General features: G+C 19.7%; 3 protein-coding genes across 3 annotated transcripts; all 3 read left to right on the top strand. All coding sequences in view use genetic code 6, as the record gives it.

Moving 5' to 3' along the window:
• Window positions 1-147: 147 nt before the first annotated feature.
• On the top strand, window positions 148-8146 carry TTHERM_01504080 (transmembrane protein, putative; the record flags this gene model as incomplete). Its single annotated transcript, XM_001029447.2, has 15 exons — window positions 148-274; window positions 671-703; window positions 1808-1906; window positions 1946-2080; window positions 2366-2440; window positions 3002-3076; window positions 3867-4013; window positions 4732-4950; window positions 5087-5161; window positions 5965-6041; window positions 6299-6381; window positions 6962-7099; window positions 7183-7231; window positions 7382-7442; window positions 8085-8146. 15 exons carry the CDS (start codon window positions 148-150, stop codon window positions 8144-8146), a joined length of 1455 nt encoding a protein of 484 aa, XP_001029447.2.
• Window positions 8147-9789: 1643 nt separating this feature from the next.
• TTHERM_01504070 (regulator of chromosome condensation (RCC1) protein, putative) lies at window positions 9790-12198 on the top strand (the record flags this gene model as incomplete). Its single annotated transcript, XM_001029446.2, has 4 exons — window positions 9790-9836; window positions 10192-11066; window positions 11159-11855; window positions 11916-12198. The coding sequence occupies 4 exons, from the start codon at window positions 9790-9792 to the stop codon at window positions 12196-12198; spliced, it is 1902 nt and encodes a 633-aa protein (XP_001029446.2).
• Window positions 12199-14198: 2000 nt separating this feature from the next.
• On the top strand, window positions 14199-16015 carry TTHERM_001504069 (kinase domain protein; the record flags this gene model as incomplete). The annotated part of the gene is made up of 7 exons (XM_012795876.1): window positions 14199-14337; window positions 14524-14865; window positions 14955-15131; window positions 15191-15249; window positions 15316-15438; window positions 15610-15911; window positions 15958-16015. Coding segments are annotated over 7 exons (1200 nt in total), but the record flags the coding sequence as incomplete, so codon positions are not given.
• Between the last annotated feature and the right edge of the window lie 1161 nt (window positions 16016-17176).

Here is a 17176-nt window from a genome sequence, read left to right as displayed (position 1 = left end):
TTTTGATGAGAAAATAAATGCTGAATTAACTTTCATATTCAAAATAGCTAGTAATTAATTAATATTTTAGAATGATTTTTGATGAGAAAATAAATGCTGAATTAACTTTCATATTCAAAATAGATGGTAATTAATTAATATTTTAGAATGATTTTTGATGAGAAAATAAATGCTGAATTAACTTTCATATTCAAAATAGGTTGTAATTAATATTTTAGAATGATTTTTGATGAGAAAATAAATGCTGAATTAACTTTCATATTCAAAATAGTGGGTAATTAATTAATATTTTAGAATGATTTTTGATAAGAAAATAAATGCTGAATTAACTTTCATATTCAAAATAGCACGTAATTAATTAATATTTTAGAATGATTTTTGATGAGAAAATAAATGCTGAATTAACTTTAATATTCAAAATAGATAGTAATTAAAATTTTAGAATGTTTTTTAATATGAAAGTAAAATGTAAATATAAAATAGTGAGTAAAATTGAATAAGAGTTCATAACATAAATTTGAGAATAAAATATACTTTTGAAAAACAGATGGTAATTATTAGTAGAAGATAAATAAGATAGATGGAAAATAAATTTACTTTTGAATATACAGCGAGTAATATTTTAAAAGAATAATTTTGATAGATAATCTTATTAAAATATATAAAATAGATAGTAATATTTTTGAAAAATAGTAATGTAGAAGTAAGAATTAATTAATTACTAATACTATGAAAACAGTGAGTAAGAGTTATGAAAATAATTTGAAAAATGTGAGTAACTAACTAAATATGTTAATTCTAAACTAGATTGTAAAATATTATAGCAATATAAAAAGAAAATTAAAAAAATAAAAAATAAAAATAGATTGTAAAATTTTAAATAATTTTGGATGAAATACAATAAAGAAATGTAAATATAAATTTAATTAAAACAGCTGGTAATAACTAATCCTATTAAGAAACCAAAATATGAATATCTATTACTTGCTTATTTATAAATAAAGTAAAATTATTTATAAGAAAAATATATTTTATTACTGAACATTTGAATAAAATAAAAAGGGTATAATACTTTGAAAGAATTTATCACCGAAGAAAGAGCAAAATTCAATGAAAATTTATAAAAATATTAGAAAGTATAATTCTTTTTTTTAAATAAATTTTTTATTTCAATTAAATTGAAAAATTTAATTTCAAAAAATAATAAAATATAAATCATGTTTTGCTTTTAAAAAGTGATGAGCCACATAGTATTTGTTAGATTCTGGCAACACAGTTTAAGAAATCAGGAATGCTCTTTTTTGTTTGTTTGTCTGTTTGTTTGTTTATTATTAATAAAATAATTGCTTGAATTATTATTAACAAATATTAAAAATAATATGAATTTGTGAAATATATTTTTATGTTTCTATATTGATCGTAGCTTCAACTTTTAATTTCTTTTTTTTTTAAACATGAAAAAAAAAATCAATAATTTATTAAGATTTTATTTTAAAATATTTTTTATTAACTAATTAAGTAGTAGTAAACAATTATATTTAATTTTTTTTAATTTATTCAAGTTTTCATTTAAAATTCCATTTTTTTTTTTGAGGCTAGAAAATAATTTCAATATTGATGTTATTGAAGTAAGTATAGTATTAATGGCTTAAAAAATTTAAATAATCCTAATTTTGCAAATAAAAAATTTCCATTCAAAGTATATTTATTTATTAAGGATCTAATTTCAAGTTATAAATTTAAAAATTGTAAAATTTAAGTTTTAACATTTATTATTATGCTAATAAGTTATTTATTATTTGTTTAGTTTTAGTTAATAAAATTAAAGTTTATAAAAAAGTAAAATATTTGATCTCTTTCACCATCTTCTTCTTCTTTTAAAATGAATTGATTTAAATAATATACCGTAAATACTCTATCTTAAGCTGATTCAAATTTAATTAAGACTGTGTTCTAATTTAAGCTCGTTCTTTCCAGCCAATTTAGTAGAATTTAGATCTTAATTCAAATTTTTGTTCTAAAATTTTACAGTAGCTTGACTAGCATCCAATTCTTCTTTCTCAAATTCTATTTCTAGATAGTAATTAATATTTTAGAATGATTTTTGATTAGAAAATAAATGCTTAATAATTTTTCATATTTGAAATAGAGCGTAATTAATAAATTAGAATTTTATTTTACAAGAAAATAAATACTAAGTTAATTTTCATATTCAAAATAGTCAGTAATTAATATTTTAGAATCATTTTTGATTAGAAAATAAATGCTAAATTAACTTTTATATTCAAAATAGAAAGTAATTACTATTTTAGAATGATTTTAGATTATAAAATAAATGCTGAATTTAATTTTTTATTCAAAATAGCTTGTAATTAATATCTTAGAATGATTTTTGATGAGAAAATAAATGCTGAAATAACTTTCATATTCAAAATAGGGAGTAATTAATATTTTAGAATTATTTTTGGAGAAAATTAATTCTGAATTAACTTTATTATATAAAATAAACAGTTAGTAATTAATATTTTTGAATAATTTTTGCCGAGAAAATAAATGCTGATAAAACTTAAATATTCAAAATAGTCAGTAATTAATATTTAAGAGTGATTTATTATGAAAAAATAAATTATATATTAACTTTCTTACTCAAAATAGCACGTAATTAATATTTTCGAAAAATATTTTACTAGAAAACAAATGCTTAATTAACTTTCACCTTCAAAATAGATAGTAATTAATACTTTAGAATGATTGTTGATGAGAATATTAAATTAACTTTAATTATCAAAATATAATAATATTTAGAATGATATTTGATGAGAAAATAAATGCTGAATCAAGTTTTATATTCAAATTAGCCTGTAATTTATATTTTGAGTGATTTTTGATAAGAAAATAAATGCTGAATTAACTTTCATATTCAAAATAGGAAGTAATAAATATTTGATAATGATTTTTGATGTAAAAATAACTACTGAACTAACTTTTATATTAAAAATAGCACGTAATCAATATTTTAGGATGATTTATATTGAGAAAATAAATGCTAAATCAACATTCATTTTCAATATAATCGGTAATTAATATTTTAAAATTATTTTATACAAAAAATAAACTAAATAAACTTTCATATTCAATATAAGGAGTAATTAATATTTTAGAATAATTTAGATGAGAAAATAAATGATGAATTTACTTTCATATCCAAAATAGGAAGTAATTAATATTTTATAAATATTTTTGATGAGGTAATAATTGATCAATTGATTTTCATATTCAAAATAGAGCGTATTTAATATTTTAGAAAGATTTTTGATGGGGAAATAGATGCTTGATTAACTATCATATTCAAAATAGGATGTAATTAATATTATGGAATTATTTTTAAAAAATAAATGCTGAATTAATTTTCATATTCAAATTAAAAAGCAAGTAATTAATATTTTAGAATAATTTTTGATGAAAAAATAAAATTCTAAATTAATTTTCATATCAAAATAGGGAGTATTTAATATTTTGCAATGATTTTTGATGAGAAAATAAATGCTTAATTAAAATTCAAAATAAAAATAGGATGTAATTAATAATTTAAAATAATTTTTGAAGAGAAAATTAAATGATGAATTTACTTTAATATTCAAAATAGTCTGAAATTAATATTTTAGAATGATTTTAGATGATAAAATAAATGCTGAATTATTTTTCCAATACAAATTAGAAAGTAATTAATATTTTAGAATGATTTTTGGTGAGAAAATAAATACTGAAATAACTATCATATTCAAAATAGTCAGTAATTAATTAATATTTTAGAATGATTATTGAAGAAAAAATAAAAGCTAAATTAATATTCATATTTAAAATAGGCAGTAATTTATATTTTAGAATGATTTTAGATGATAAAACAAACGATGAATTAATTTTCCAATACAAATTAGAAAGCAATTAATATTTTAGAATGATTTTTGGTGAGAAAATAAATACTGAAATAACTTTCATATTCAAAATATTCGGTAATTAATATTTTAGAATGATTTTTGAAGAAAAAATCAAAACTAAATTAATTTTCATATTTAAAATAGGGAGTAATTTATATTTTAGAATGATTTTAGATGATAAAATAAATGCTGAATTAATTTTCAAATACAAATTAGAAAGTAATTAATATTTTAGAATGATTTTTGGTGAGTATATAAATACTGAAATAACTATCATTTTCAAAATAGCATGTAATTAATATTTTTAGAATGATTTTTGATAGAAAACAAATGCTGAACTAAATTTCATATTCATAATAGCTTGTAATTAATATTTTAATTGATAAATATGAGAAAATAAAAGTACAATTAACTAACTAATTCAAAATAGGAAGTAATTAATATCTTAGAATTATTTAATGAAAAAATAAATTCTTAATTAACTTTAATATTTAAAATAGGATGTAATTAATATTTAAGAATGATTTTTTGATGAGAAAATAAATTCTGAATTAACTTTCATATTCAAAATAGCACGTAATTTATAATTTAAAATGATTTTTGAAGAGAAAATAAATGCTGAATTAACTAACTTTCATATTCAAAATAGTGGGTAATTAATATTTTAGAATGATTTTTGAAGAGAAAATAAATGCTGAATTAACTTTCATATTCAAAATAGCCTGTAATTAATATTTTAAAATTATTTTTGATAAGAAAATAAATGCTGAAATAACTTTCATATTCAAAATAGGGTGTAATTAATAATTTAGAATGATTTTTGATGAGGAAATAAATGTTGAATTAACTTTCATATTCAAAATAGTTGGTAACTAACATTTTAGAATCGTTTTTGATGATAGAATAAATGCTGAATTAACTTTTATATTCAAAATAGTCTGTAATAAAAATTTTCAAAAGATTTTTGATGAGAAAATAAAAGCTGAATTAATATTCATTTACAAAATAGGATGTAATTAATATTTTAGAATGATTTTTGATGATAAAATTAATGCTGAATTAACTTTCTTATTAAAAATAAATAGTATGTAATTAATATTTTAGAATGGTTTTTGATGAGAAAATAAATTCTATAATATCTAAAATAGTGGGTAATTAATATTTTAGAATTATCTTTGATGATGAAATAAATGCTGAATTAATTTTCGTATTAAAAATAGCGTGTAATTAATAATTTAGAATGATTTTAATGAGAAAATAAATACTGAATTAACTTTCATATTCAAAATAGGGTGTAATTAATAATTTAGAATTATTTTTGATGAGAAATTAAATGCTGAATTAACTTTCATATTCAAAATAAATAGAGTGTAATTAACTTTTAGAATGATATTTTTTGATGAGGAAATAAAAGCTAAATTAATTTTTATATTCAAAATAGTGGGTAATTAATATCTTAGAATTATTTTTGATGAGAATATAAGCACTTGAATTCACTTTCATATTCAAAATATAGATAGTAATTAATATTTTAGAATGATTTATTTTAGATGAGAAAATTAATCTTGAATTAACTTTCATATTCAAAATAGTAAGTATTTAATATTTAAGAATTATTTTTGATGACTTGAATTAACTTTCATTTTCAAAATAAATAGAGTGTAATTAACTTTTAGAATGATTGTTTTTGATGAGAAAATAAATGTTGAATTAACTTTCATATTAAAAATAGCGCGTAATTAATATTTTAGAATGATTTTTAATGAAAAATTAATGCTGAATTAACTTTTGTATTCAAAATAGAGAGTAATTAATATTTTAGAATGATTTTTGATGAGAAAATAAATGCTGAATTAACTTTCATATTAAAAATAGAGCGTAATTAATATTTTAGAATTATTTTTGATGAGAATATAAGTGATGAAATTAACTCTCATATTCAAAATATAGATAGTAATTAAACTTTTAGAATTATTTATTTTTGATGAGAAAATAAATGCTGAATTAACTTTCATATTCAAAATAGGGTGTAATTAATATTTAAGAATTATTTTTGATAAGAAAATAACTGCTGAATTAACTTTTTTATCTTCAAAGTCGTCAGTAATTAATATTTTTTTATGATTTTTGATAAGAAAATAAATACTGAATAAACTTTTTTATTCAAAATAGTAGGTAATTAATCTTTTAGAATGATTTTGAATGAAAAAATACAAGCTGAATTAATAATATACATCGAGTAATATTTTAGAAAAATAATTTTGATAGAGAATCTTATTAAAATGTATGAAATAGACAAATATTAAATAATTTTGGATGAAATAAATCAAGAAATCTAAATCTAAATTTAATTTAAACAGATGGTGGTAATAATTAATCCTATTAAACCTATATATGAATATCTTCTACTTGCTTATTTATAGAGAAAGTAAAATTCTTTATAGTAAAAATATAATTTTATTTACAACCTTTGAATAAAATTAATAGGGTATAAGCCATTAAAATATTTTATCACAAAAGAGCAAGGCTAAAGTACATTTATATAAATATTAAAATGTAATTATTCTTTTACAAATAAATTTATAATTTTCATTTAATTGAAAAAATTAATTTAAAAATCATTTATTTTGCTTTTAAAAAGAGATGAGTCACATAATATTTGTTAGATTCAGGACACAATTTAAAAAATCAGAAAAACACTTTTTTGTTTGTTTTTTAGCTGGTTAATTATAAATAAAATAATTGCTTGAATTATTATTAACGAATATTATAAATAATATTACTATGTGAAATATATTTTTATATTTTCTATTTTGTAGCTTAAACTTTTAAATTCTTTTTTTTTTTTTAAACATGAAAAAAAACAATTTTATTTTTAAATATTTTTTATTAATTGGTTAAATAACTTAACTTAGTAAACTATTATTTTTAATTGTTTTTTAATTGAATTGAGGTGTTGATTTAAAATTCCTTATTTTTTTAATTAAGAAAACAATTTCAATATCGATATTTTTTAAGTATAGCATCAAATGCTTAAAAACTCTGATATTTCTTATTTTGCAAATTATAAATATCCATTCAAAGTATATTTGTGACCCAAATTCAAGTTATAAGCTAAATATAGCTGTTCTTGTTTCTAAAATTTTGCAGATCAGATATATGTATGTAATCAGCAGAATTTTTTTAAATATTTATATATAAATGACTAAATGAAATGCATTTTTTTTCTTTTCTTTTTTACCAGAATTTATCTAAGAGATAATGCTATTCTAGGATAATTATTTATCTAGTAGGTAATAAATATTTAGTAGAATAATAAAAAAGGGTATCAAAGTAAATAGAACAAACAATCAAAAAAAAGTATTTAATCAAAGATTTAAATACTACAAAAATTATGAGTGTAAATAATTTTTTATTAGAAAAGGCTCCCCTTTTAACCATAGATTTGTTTATAATTTATTTGCTCCTATCTCTGGGGTAGTAATGTATCAGTAGTATTGGGTGGTAAATACAAAATTTCATATATAATTTTATATATAAATCTTTCTTTAGATCATTAAATTTATGAGCTTCAAAATTATCTAATAATAGAAGTCCTTTTTATCTAATGGAAGAGAAGTTGTGTAAGGTTTTGTAATTTCTTAAAACATATTTTAAAATAAAGCTTTCTCTAAAAATTAAAGTTAGTTACGGGAGAATAATTTGATATTCTTAGGAATATAATCCAAAATCTATTTTATACCCTTAGTTGGATAAACAATAAATTAATTAATATTTTAGAATGATTTTAACCAGAAAATAAATACTGAATTAACTTTTATTTTTAAAGTAGCATGTAATTAATTATTAAGAGAGTTTTTTGATGAGAAAATAAATGATGACTTTCATATTCTAAATAGTTGGTAATTAATATTTAAAAAGATTTTTTTTGATAATTAAAATAGAAATAGCAAGTAATAGTTTAAAATACCTTTAAAGATTATTAAACTATTAATTAAAATTATAGTTTAAATAAAAATAAGTAAATAAAATAAGGAAAAATATATTTATAGTTATACAAAATAATAAAACATTAATTTGGGTGTAAATAATTCATAAAATTATTTTAGAAAAGAAAATATTATATTAAATAAATAAATCTATTAGGATGTACTGTCCTCCCTCTTTAATAAGATGTCTTTTTTAAGAAGATAATTATCTATTTTTGAAAATAATTATTTTTCATTTAAATTATTCAAAAATCAATTTTCTAAATTTATGATATATAATTTGTAATTACTGTTCTTTCGTTAACTATTTCATAATTTATTGATAAAATAAATATTAATATAAATTATACAATTAAAAAAAGTAAAGATAAAATAAGTTATTATGGAAGTTGAAACTAATTCATATCTAAATTTTTAAATAAAAGAATATTACAATTTTGTTGAATATTTTTTTTTAATTGGAAATATCATACTCTTATATTATTTTAGCCTCCATATAAGATCTATACTTTTGATGATGATCATTTTTAAAGCATATCGAGATTAAAGCACTAAAATTGAAAGATTTAAATTAGAAGATGTCTTTTTTGAGAGAATAATAGTAATTTTTTCATTTTTATTCATTGAGTTTCCTTTTTATTAGAATATCAAAAGTATTTCATATTTCTATTAGACTGTAAATTTTTATATTTATTTCTTAAAAGATTAAATGTATTTTATTTTATTATATCAATAAGAGGGTAATATTTTCATCTTATAGCAGACCTTCTTCAAGTTTTTTAGATCCTTAAAAACAAGTAAATTTTCTAAAATTTTTATAATTATAAGATTTTCACAATCAACTTATAGAATTAAAATAGGAAGTATTTAATATCTTAAAAATATTTTTGATGATAAAATAAATGCTGAATTTACTTTCATATTAAAAAAAATAAGTTTAATTTTGAATATACAACCAGTAATATTTTAGAAGAACAATTTTGATAGATAATCTTATTAAAATGTATATAAATATATTTGATAGTTATATTTTTTTAAGATGTTTTAATGTAGAAGTAAGAATTAATTATAATATGAAAACAGTGAGTAAGAGTTATAAAAATAATTGGAAAAATATGATTAGCTAACTAACTATGTTAATTCTATACTAGACTGTAAAACATTTCGATGATTTAAAATAATGTTTAAAAAATAAAAATTAATAATAGATTGTAATATTTTAAATAATTTTGGATGAAATATAATCAAGAAATGTAAATATAAATTTAACTAAAATAGCTTTTAATAATTAATCATATTAAGAAACCAACTTTTGAATATAAAACTTACTTATTTTTTAAGAAAGTAAAATTATTTATAAGAAAGCATATTTTATTACTAAACCTTTTAATATAATAAATAGTGTATAACACATTAAAAGAGTTTATCACAAAAGAGCAAGATTAAATAATATTTATAAAAATATTAGAAGGTATTTTACTTTTTACAAATAAATTTAAAAAAATAATCAAATATAAATGCAACACAATTATTGAAATCAAAAATGATCTTTTTTGTTTGTTTTTTTTTGCTTGTTTATTATAAATAAAATAATCACTGGAATTAATTAATTAATAAATAAATATTAAAAATAATATGAATTTGTGAAATGTATTTTTATGCTTTATATATTGTATTTCAATTTCATTTTTTTTAAAATGAAAAAAAACAATAGCTAAGATTTTATTTTTAAATAAAACGTCTAAAATTGAAAAAATGGTTAACTATAATACTGGGTTTGTATTTTCATTATCCTTTATATTCTTTGATTAATAAATTAAGTATTCAAATTAATTTATTTGCATCAAAAGGATAAAAGGCGTATGGATAAGGAGACTGTAGACAAGGTTAGCTTGGTACTGGAAGGATAGTAATTGATTATTTTCCTGCTGAAATACCTCTTCCTTCATTCGAAGGACATCTAAAATAAGTCAGTTATGGTGATAATCACACGCTTTTTCTAACAGACTAAGGCGAAGTATTTGCTTGTGGTAACAACTCTATTGGTTAACTAGGAACTAGTTAAATCGAGTCTTTATCTAACTAAAATTCGCATAAAATAATAACAACAAATATCTTCTAATATTTATAATTCTAGAATTATTATTTTTTTAGAGAAAATTAAAATAAAATTAATAAAATATTTTTTTTTAAATGAAAATTTAATTTTATAATTTATTGTTTATTTCATTTCTTTGTTTTGTTAATTTTGAATATTTTTTTAGGTATGTTTGGGGCACAGCTTTCTTTGGATATTTTGATGAACCATAATTTATTTAGGCTGATGGCATTTTTTGGAAAGGATTCACTTAAGAGAATAATTTTATTTGTCTGACAGATGATTAAGGAAAAGCTTATTCTTGGGGATAAAATATCAATGAAGAATTAGCTTTAGGATTGTATCCAAGTCATCAATAATAAGCTTATCCTTAAGAAATTCAAATAAATATGGAAGATAAATATGTTAAGAAAATAGAATGTGGATAACACTTTTCATTTGCTGTATTGTCGAATCTATAAAATATTGTAAATAATTTAATGCTTGCTGAGCAAATCAACTAATTTTCTTAGTAAATTTAAAAATTCTAAAGCGATTATCCTTCTGTTCTAAACAAGAATTAAATATAAGAAAATAATCAAGAAAATTAATTTAATTTTAATACTAATAATTATTAATAAACTGATTAGATTCAATAAAAAAGGTAAGTATCAACAGTAGCTTTAGCCAGAATATTTTATAAATAGATTCATTAGAAGAATAAAATAAAGTTTTCGATAGAAGCATAAGAGCTTGCTTAAGTAATTGCTAAAATGGATAACAATAAGAAAATTTAACAAAAGAAGAATTTAAGATTAAATACCCAAGGTAATAATGCTTTAATTGAAAGGTGCGAAACAGAATAGGTTAAGCAGATGTCAAATAAAAACTAAGGAGTGATCAAATTAGATCAAATTTTACCAAATTATTTTACTAATCACAGAGTTCTTACTGAATCAGCAGACTTTTCTGTCAATAATATCAATAGATTCTAAAGTAATTAATAAGTTAATGTTGTAAGTTAAAGCATCCCTGGCAATTTCAAGCTAGAAGCTATGCAAAGTAACCTAATTAATATGAAGCATAATGAATCTATTCAGTTAAGTTAACCTTATAAAAATTAAAATTAAAGTATCGATAATATAATAATTTAGATTAAAATATTTTAAATTTAAGTGAAATTGCATTTAATTAATCAGAAGTATTGAAAGAAAACAATTCTAATTTATAAAATAATTGTTAACTATAAAATGAATAAATGACATGGTTAAAGGATGTCTTTGACAAAACATCTCAAAGCTTTTATTAACAACAAAAACAAATAAACAGCCAAATTCAATATTCTTAAAACAAAATTGATCATCTACAATAATAAAATTACTCATTTGTGGGAAAAATCCAAGACATTCAATTAAAATATTATTTTATCTAAAAGAAGTTAGAACAATCCTAATAAGAAAACAAATCGCTTAAAAAATAGCTCTCAGAAGAAAAAAATAAAAATGTAAAATTATAAATTAGAGTTGATCACCTCACAAAAAAAAGCAAATCATTACAAAAGAAAAATGAACTACTACTCCTTGAAATAGATATGAACAAAAAAACCTACGAGATGAAGTGTGAAGCTTTGCTCAAATAAATTTATAATTATCAAAGTTTAGAAACAATTTAAGATAAAGGTAATTAATAGCAGCTTAATTAAATAAATCAGCAATATGAAACTCTACTTGAAAATTTCATAACGATTAATGAAAATGGATAAAACAATAATGCCCTTGATACTTCCTATTCCTAAGTGAAAAACATGCAGACGTTTGCTGATCCGGTAGATGATAAACAAAACATTTAAATGTAAAAAATATTGTTTATTTATTATTTAATTTATTCTTTATATTTCTAATATAAAAAAAGGAACAACTAATTTGTAAAGTAAGAAAATAATTCGAAGCTTTCTAGCCAGTTTTAAAGCAGCAAAGTATCTGTTTCACAGGATTTTATAAATTTAATCCATAATAACGAATAATATCAAAATAATTAATATAACATCATTGATATGAAAGACCTCCAAATTTAAATCAACCCTTCAAGCCCTTTTTCTAATTCAAACGCATCAAAAAAGCTAACAATGAAACTAAATTAACTGAGCTTGATTAATAGAAATAATTAGCCATATTAAATTAATGAAGATTTATGATAAATATTCAATACTAAAATTACTCTTTATGTATTTATTTTGTAATGAATTTAAATAAATGGCTTTGCTTATCAGATATCTTAATTAATTCATGTATATATGTATGTGTATATATTTATATACTTGTTTTACACAAGCATATATATATGAATTGCTTACTCAATACAATAAAATAACATTAATATACTTATTTATAATAGAATAAAATTTATTATTATATATATATTTTAATCAATAGAGCTAATTTAAACTTCACGCTCTTTTTGATTATATTGCTATTCTTAAATCATTATTTTTCTATTATGAAATAAATAAATATTTAGTAGAATAATAAATATTAAAAAGTAAATTCAAAGAAAATTTAAAGTAATAAAAAAGGTATCGAAATAGGTTTCGAACCTGAATAAACAAAAAAGTAAAAAATTTTTAGGTTTTTTGAAAAAAATAGAAAACCCTGATTATAACCTCTTCGCTTATTTTTTTACTCATAGTGTTAGTATTCATAATTAAAATTTAAGAATTTATTTTTCATCCATATTGTATTGTTTTTTGACTATTCAATTATTCCATTCAAATATTTAATTTGGTGTAAGCTAGATTAATTATGACAGAAATGCGTTTTCTTTTAAATAAAACTCTACTTAAAGAAAAATCAAACAGATATTTAATCAAAAAAAGGAGGAAAATTAAGATTCTATTAAATATTCTAATAGCTCACTATTTATTATTTTGATATAGATAGAAGACCATTTCTTGTAATAAAAAGAATACTTAGGGGATAGAAGGTTTCATAACTAAACTTTGCTAAAATAGTTGCATATTTAACTATATAAATACTCTTATAATTAAATAAAGCATGTGAAAAGTAGCTTTTTTTGTAATTTATTTGCCATATTCAAAAAAAGACATAAATTTGCACTATATTAATATTACGAGTAAAATGGATATTTCAGTAAAAAATAGATCTTATTTACATATTATTTTTACTATTAGAGTAGTTTTAACGTACAAAAAAATATTAACTTAGCTATCTTTTGAGCATATTTTTCAAGTTATTGGCACTACATATCAAATATATATTTATTATCCACAAATCCTTTATTCAAGAATAAATTTTTTGTGGAAACTTCAAAGAATATGAATACTATTTATATTTTACCTACTTTTTGTTGTTTTTATAAAAAATGGTGAGGTATTTTGTCTAATATACATTTGTTATTGTATTTATTTCAACAATTACATATTTGCTTTGTTGATTGGCTCTCAATATTAAAAAATAAGATAATGCTTGACCATATTTAAATTTTATTTATAAAAGAAAAGGGTCTTTTAATAAGTTCTAGTTTAGAAAGTAGGCACAAAAATGTTATTATATATTTATAGTTCTAAATTTTATTGTATTTTAGAGCAGAATTTACAAAAATTTTGACATCTAAGCTTCATTTATTTAATGATCTATGTTTTAAATTATATTTTGGTTTTGCTACTTTAAAATTATTGTGCCATTTATTCATATTTTTACTATTAAGAAAACATAGAAAAATATTAATGATAAATATTATTTAGCTTAAACTAGTAAACAAAATAGATACCAAATTACTGCAATAATAGCTAACAGCTTAAGTTGTAAGCTTCTTTACTTCATTGTATTATTAAAGCTATGAATTGTTTTTTTGTTTTCTTTCTTTCATTCTTGCTTTATCTTACGTGTTAGTATGCTAACTTTATTTATTATGTCATTTTGCAATATTTTGTGATTGAGATGATGGCAAGTTGGGATATTTAAATCTTATTCATAAAATGATCTAATATTATTTAATGCGTATTTTATTATTGAAATTTTAATATTTCAAATATTATTTTTAGAGATGATTTAATTAATTTACATCAGATTTTAACAAAAAATAATCATTTAAAAACTTAATGAATTTTGTTTATTGGCAAATAATTAATTAATTCAAATTAATTTGTTAGAAAAAAAAATATTGAGACATTAAAAAATGGAAACAATTAGCTAAAATCTTGAAGGATTCTAAGAAGCTAAATATAAGCTTGCATTGCATCTTCAAAACAGGAAAAAAATCAAAGAGATGTACAAAATGAAAGGTGTCTAAATGCTCGATAAACCTGAGTTAGTCAGTAAAAAATGATTAGATTAATATTAATTTTTTATGAATAGATTTATAATTATTAATATTGATAAAACTTGATACATACAATATTATTAAAACTTAAACATTTAATTACTAAAAATATATTCAAGACATCAATTTAATAATTTATCCTGTCTTGATTCTAATCAAATTTAATCTTAATTAACAAAAGTTTCTGATATCTAAGAACCTAAATTAAAGCCTTAATAAGCTTCAGTTTATAAGACTATGAAAAGCGAATTAACTAATAAAGGCTACTCTGATTTTAGGTTTTTAGGATAGGGAGCATAGGGATTAGTTTTGTTAGCAAAGAATTCGAAAACTAAAATGAGGTATGCTATCAAAGGTGTTTAAGTTAGAGATTCTGAAGGAAATATTGACGAAGATCTTAGCAATACAGTGAGATAAGAAGTAGAAATACTTAAAAAATGTGGAGGCTCTCCTTATGTAGTCAGTCTTTTAGATTAATTTGAAGGAAAACAATTCAGTTACTTAGTTCTAACTGAGTGTTAAGGTACAAATATTAATATTCATTTACTTTAAAATTAATGAAACCATTTAATTGAAAGTTTTTAATGCAAAATAAATGTTATAAATAAAAAGGTACTCTCACCTAAATTTTAGAAAGGAACTAAAACAAAAGACTGAATGAAATATCAGCAATCAAATATGCTAATGACATTGCTCAAGGTCTCTACTACATTCACTCTAAGAACTGCCTTGTTAATGATCTGAAAATGGATAATATCTTAATTGATTACCATGGAAATGCAGTTGTTTGTAAATTATTAACAAACACTAACAAGCTTGATTGATTTTCTATAAAATATTTTAAATAGCTGATTTTGGTATGGCAGATAACCTAACATATAAATCTGGCTATGCAATCAATCAATATGTATGAACATATTTTTTTATCAGAAATTAAAGTGGTATAATTATAATAAATTTCAAAAAATGAAAGATGGGAAACTTCTTGTATCAAGCTCCAGAGTGTTATGATCCAGCTGATTCAGATATAGGTAAGGTTTATCATGATGAATATTTAAAATTAGGTGTCAATGTGAGACTATAGCCAAGCAACAGAGTAAATAAATATTTAAAAAAAATTATTTTAATAAAATCAAATTATTATTATGCTTATTAATTTAAACAGAGTGAAGCATGTTCTTTAGGTATTAAATTAAATAAAAAATATAATATTTATTTTTATTTGCATACATTATTAAAAGGATATCTAATTTATACAATGGTCTAGGGAATAAATATTAGTTTAGCATTAAATAAGCACAAGCAATTAAATTATGATGGTGAATTTACAAATTTTGTTTATCACAAATAGCTTAAATATATTATTGAAGGATTAACTAATTTTGTTCCAAAGAATAGAATGCCTATTAAAGAGGCTTTAATTATTTTAAAGGGAATTATTTCTTTTGAATTTTAGTTAGATGACATGCTTATTGAGATGATAGATGGAAACACTCAACAGTTCACAAGTTCACTCAAAAATGAAATTGAGTTTGTTAAAGAATTTTCAAACAAGTTTTATCCAATCATGTATGTTTGTTTATTTTAATCTACTCTTTCGTTAAATTTTTTAAAGTAAAAATGAACAGACCTTAAACTAAGAGTTGAAAGAAGATCATCAAAAAAGATAATATGTTAATTTTTTATTTTTACTCAAAATATCCTCAATTTATTCAAAAAAATTCGTAAAAAAGGAGGCAAAAATAGAAGAATTATAGAAAATAAATCTTTAACTAGAATAAAAAATTAGTGAATAAGAAAAAACAATTAAAGGTTTATTAACCTAATTAGAATAATCTTAAAATTAGTTAATGAATCAACCTTAGATTAAGATGATGCCAACGATGATGAACACGAATTAGTAACATATTATTTTTTAAGAAATTAATAAATAGGAAAAGAAAAGAAAGATGAATTCCCAAGAAAAAAACTAACTTTGAATTCAAGAAATAAGTTTTTAACAGAAACCAATAAAAATATTATTAAAAAGAAAGTATACATTTTTCATCAGTTTACTTCAAAAAAATTAATTAATTTTAATATAATAAAAAATAGCATGTAATTAATTCCTTTCCAAAAGTCATTTATTAACTAAAAAGTTATCATTCAATTAAAAAAATTGAATAGCTAGTAATTTATTTAAATTTATTTGCAAAACCTTAATAATCTTCCATTAAAAATTCTTTAGAAAGTAAATTCCTTCAATTGCTAGAAATTAATATAATATCATATTCCAATAGCAAGTATATTTATCACCCTTTAATTATCCTTTTTAAATTATCTTAACCTATTTTAGCACACAAAAAAAGATGTAATTTTATTCAGTCAATTTCAATATATCAAAATATTTTTTATTTAAAAGGAAGTAAATACTTTGAAAATCATGATCATAAATTTATAACCATATTCTTTTAGAGGGTCTCATTTTTATCTATAGCTATTACTTTATTTATCTATTTCTCTAATATAGATTGTAATCTCTCATCCCTTCCTTAAAAAATACTAAATTTACTTATATTCTCAAAATAGCATGTAACATTTTTATCAGAAAATGCTTAAATTAACTTTTATATTCAAAATAGCAAGTAATTAATATTTTAGAATGATTTTTGATGAGAAAATAAATGCTGAATTAACTTTCATATTCAAAATAGCTAGTAATTAATTAATATTTTAGAATGATTTTTGATGAGAAAATAAATGCTGAATTAACTTTCATATTCAAAATAGCACGTAATTAATTAATATTTTAGAATGATTTTTGATGAGAAAATAAATGCTGAATTAACTTTCAT

The sequence above is a fragment of the Tetrahymena thermophila genome, assembly GCF_000189635.1.
Source record: "Tetrahymena thermophila SB210 genomic scaffold scf_8254790, whole genome shotgun sequence".
NCBI classification, from domain to species: domain Eukaryota; phylum Ciliophora; class Oligohymenophorea; order Hymenostomatida; family Tetrahymenidae; genus Tetrahymena; species Tetrahymena thermophila.
Note: the sequence above shows the minus strand (reverse complement) of the source record. Positions and strands in the feature narration are given on the sequence as shown.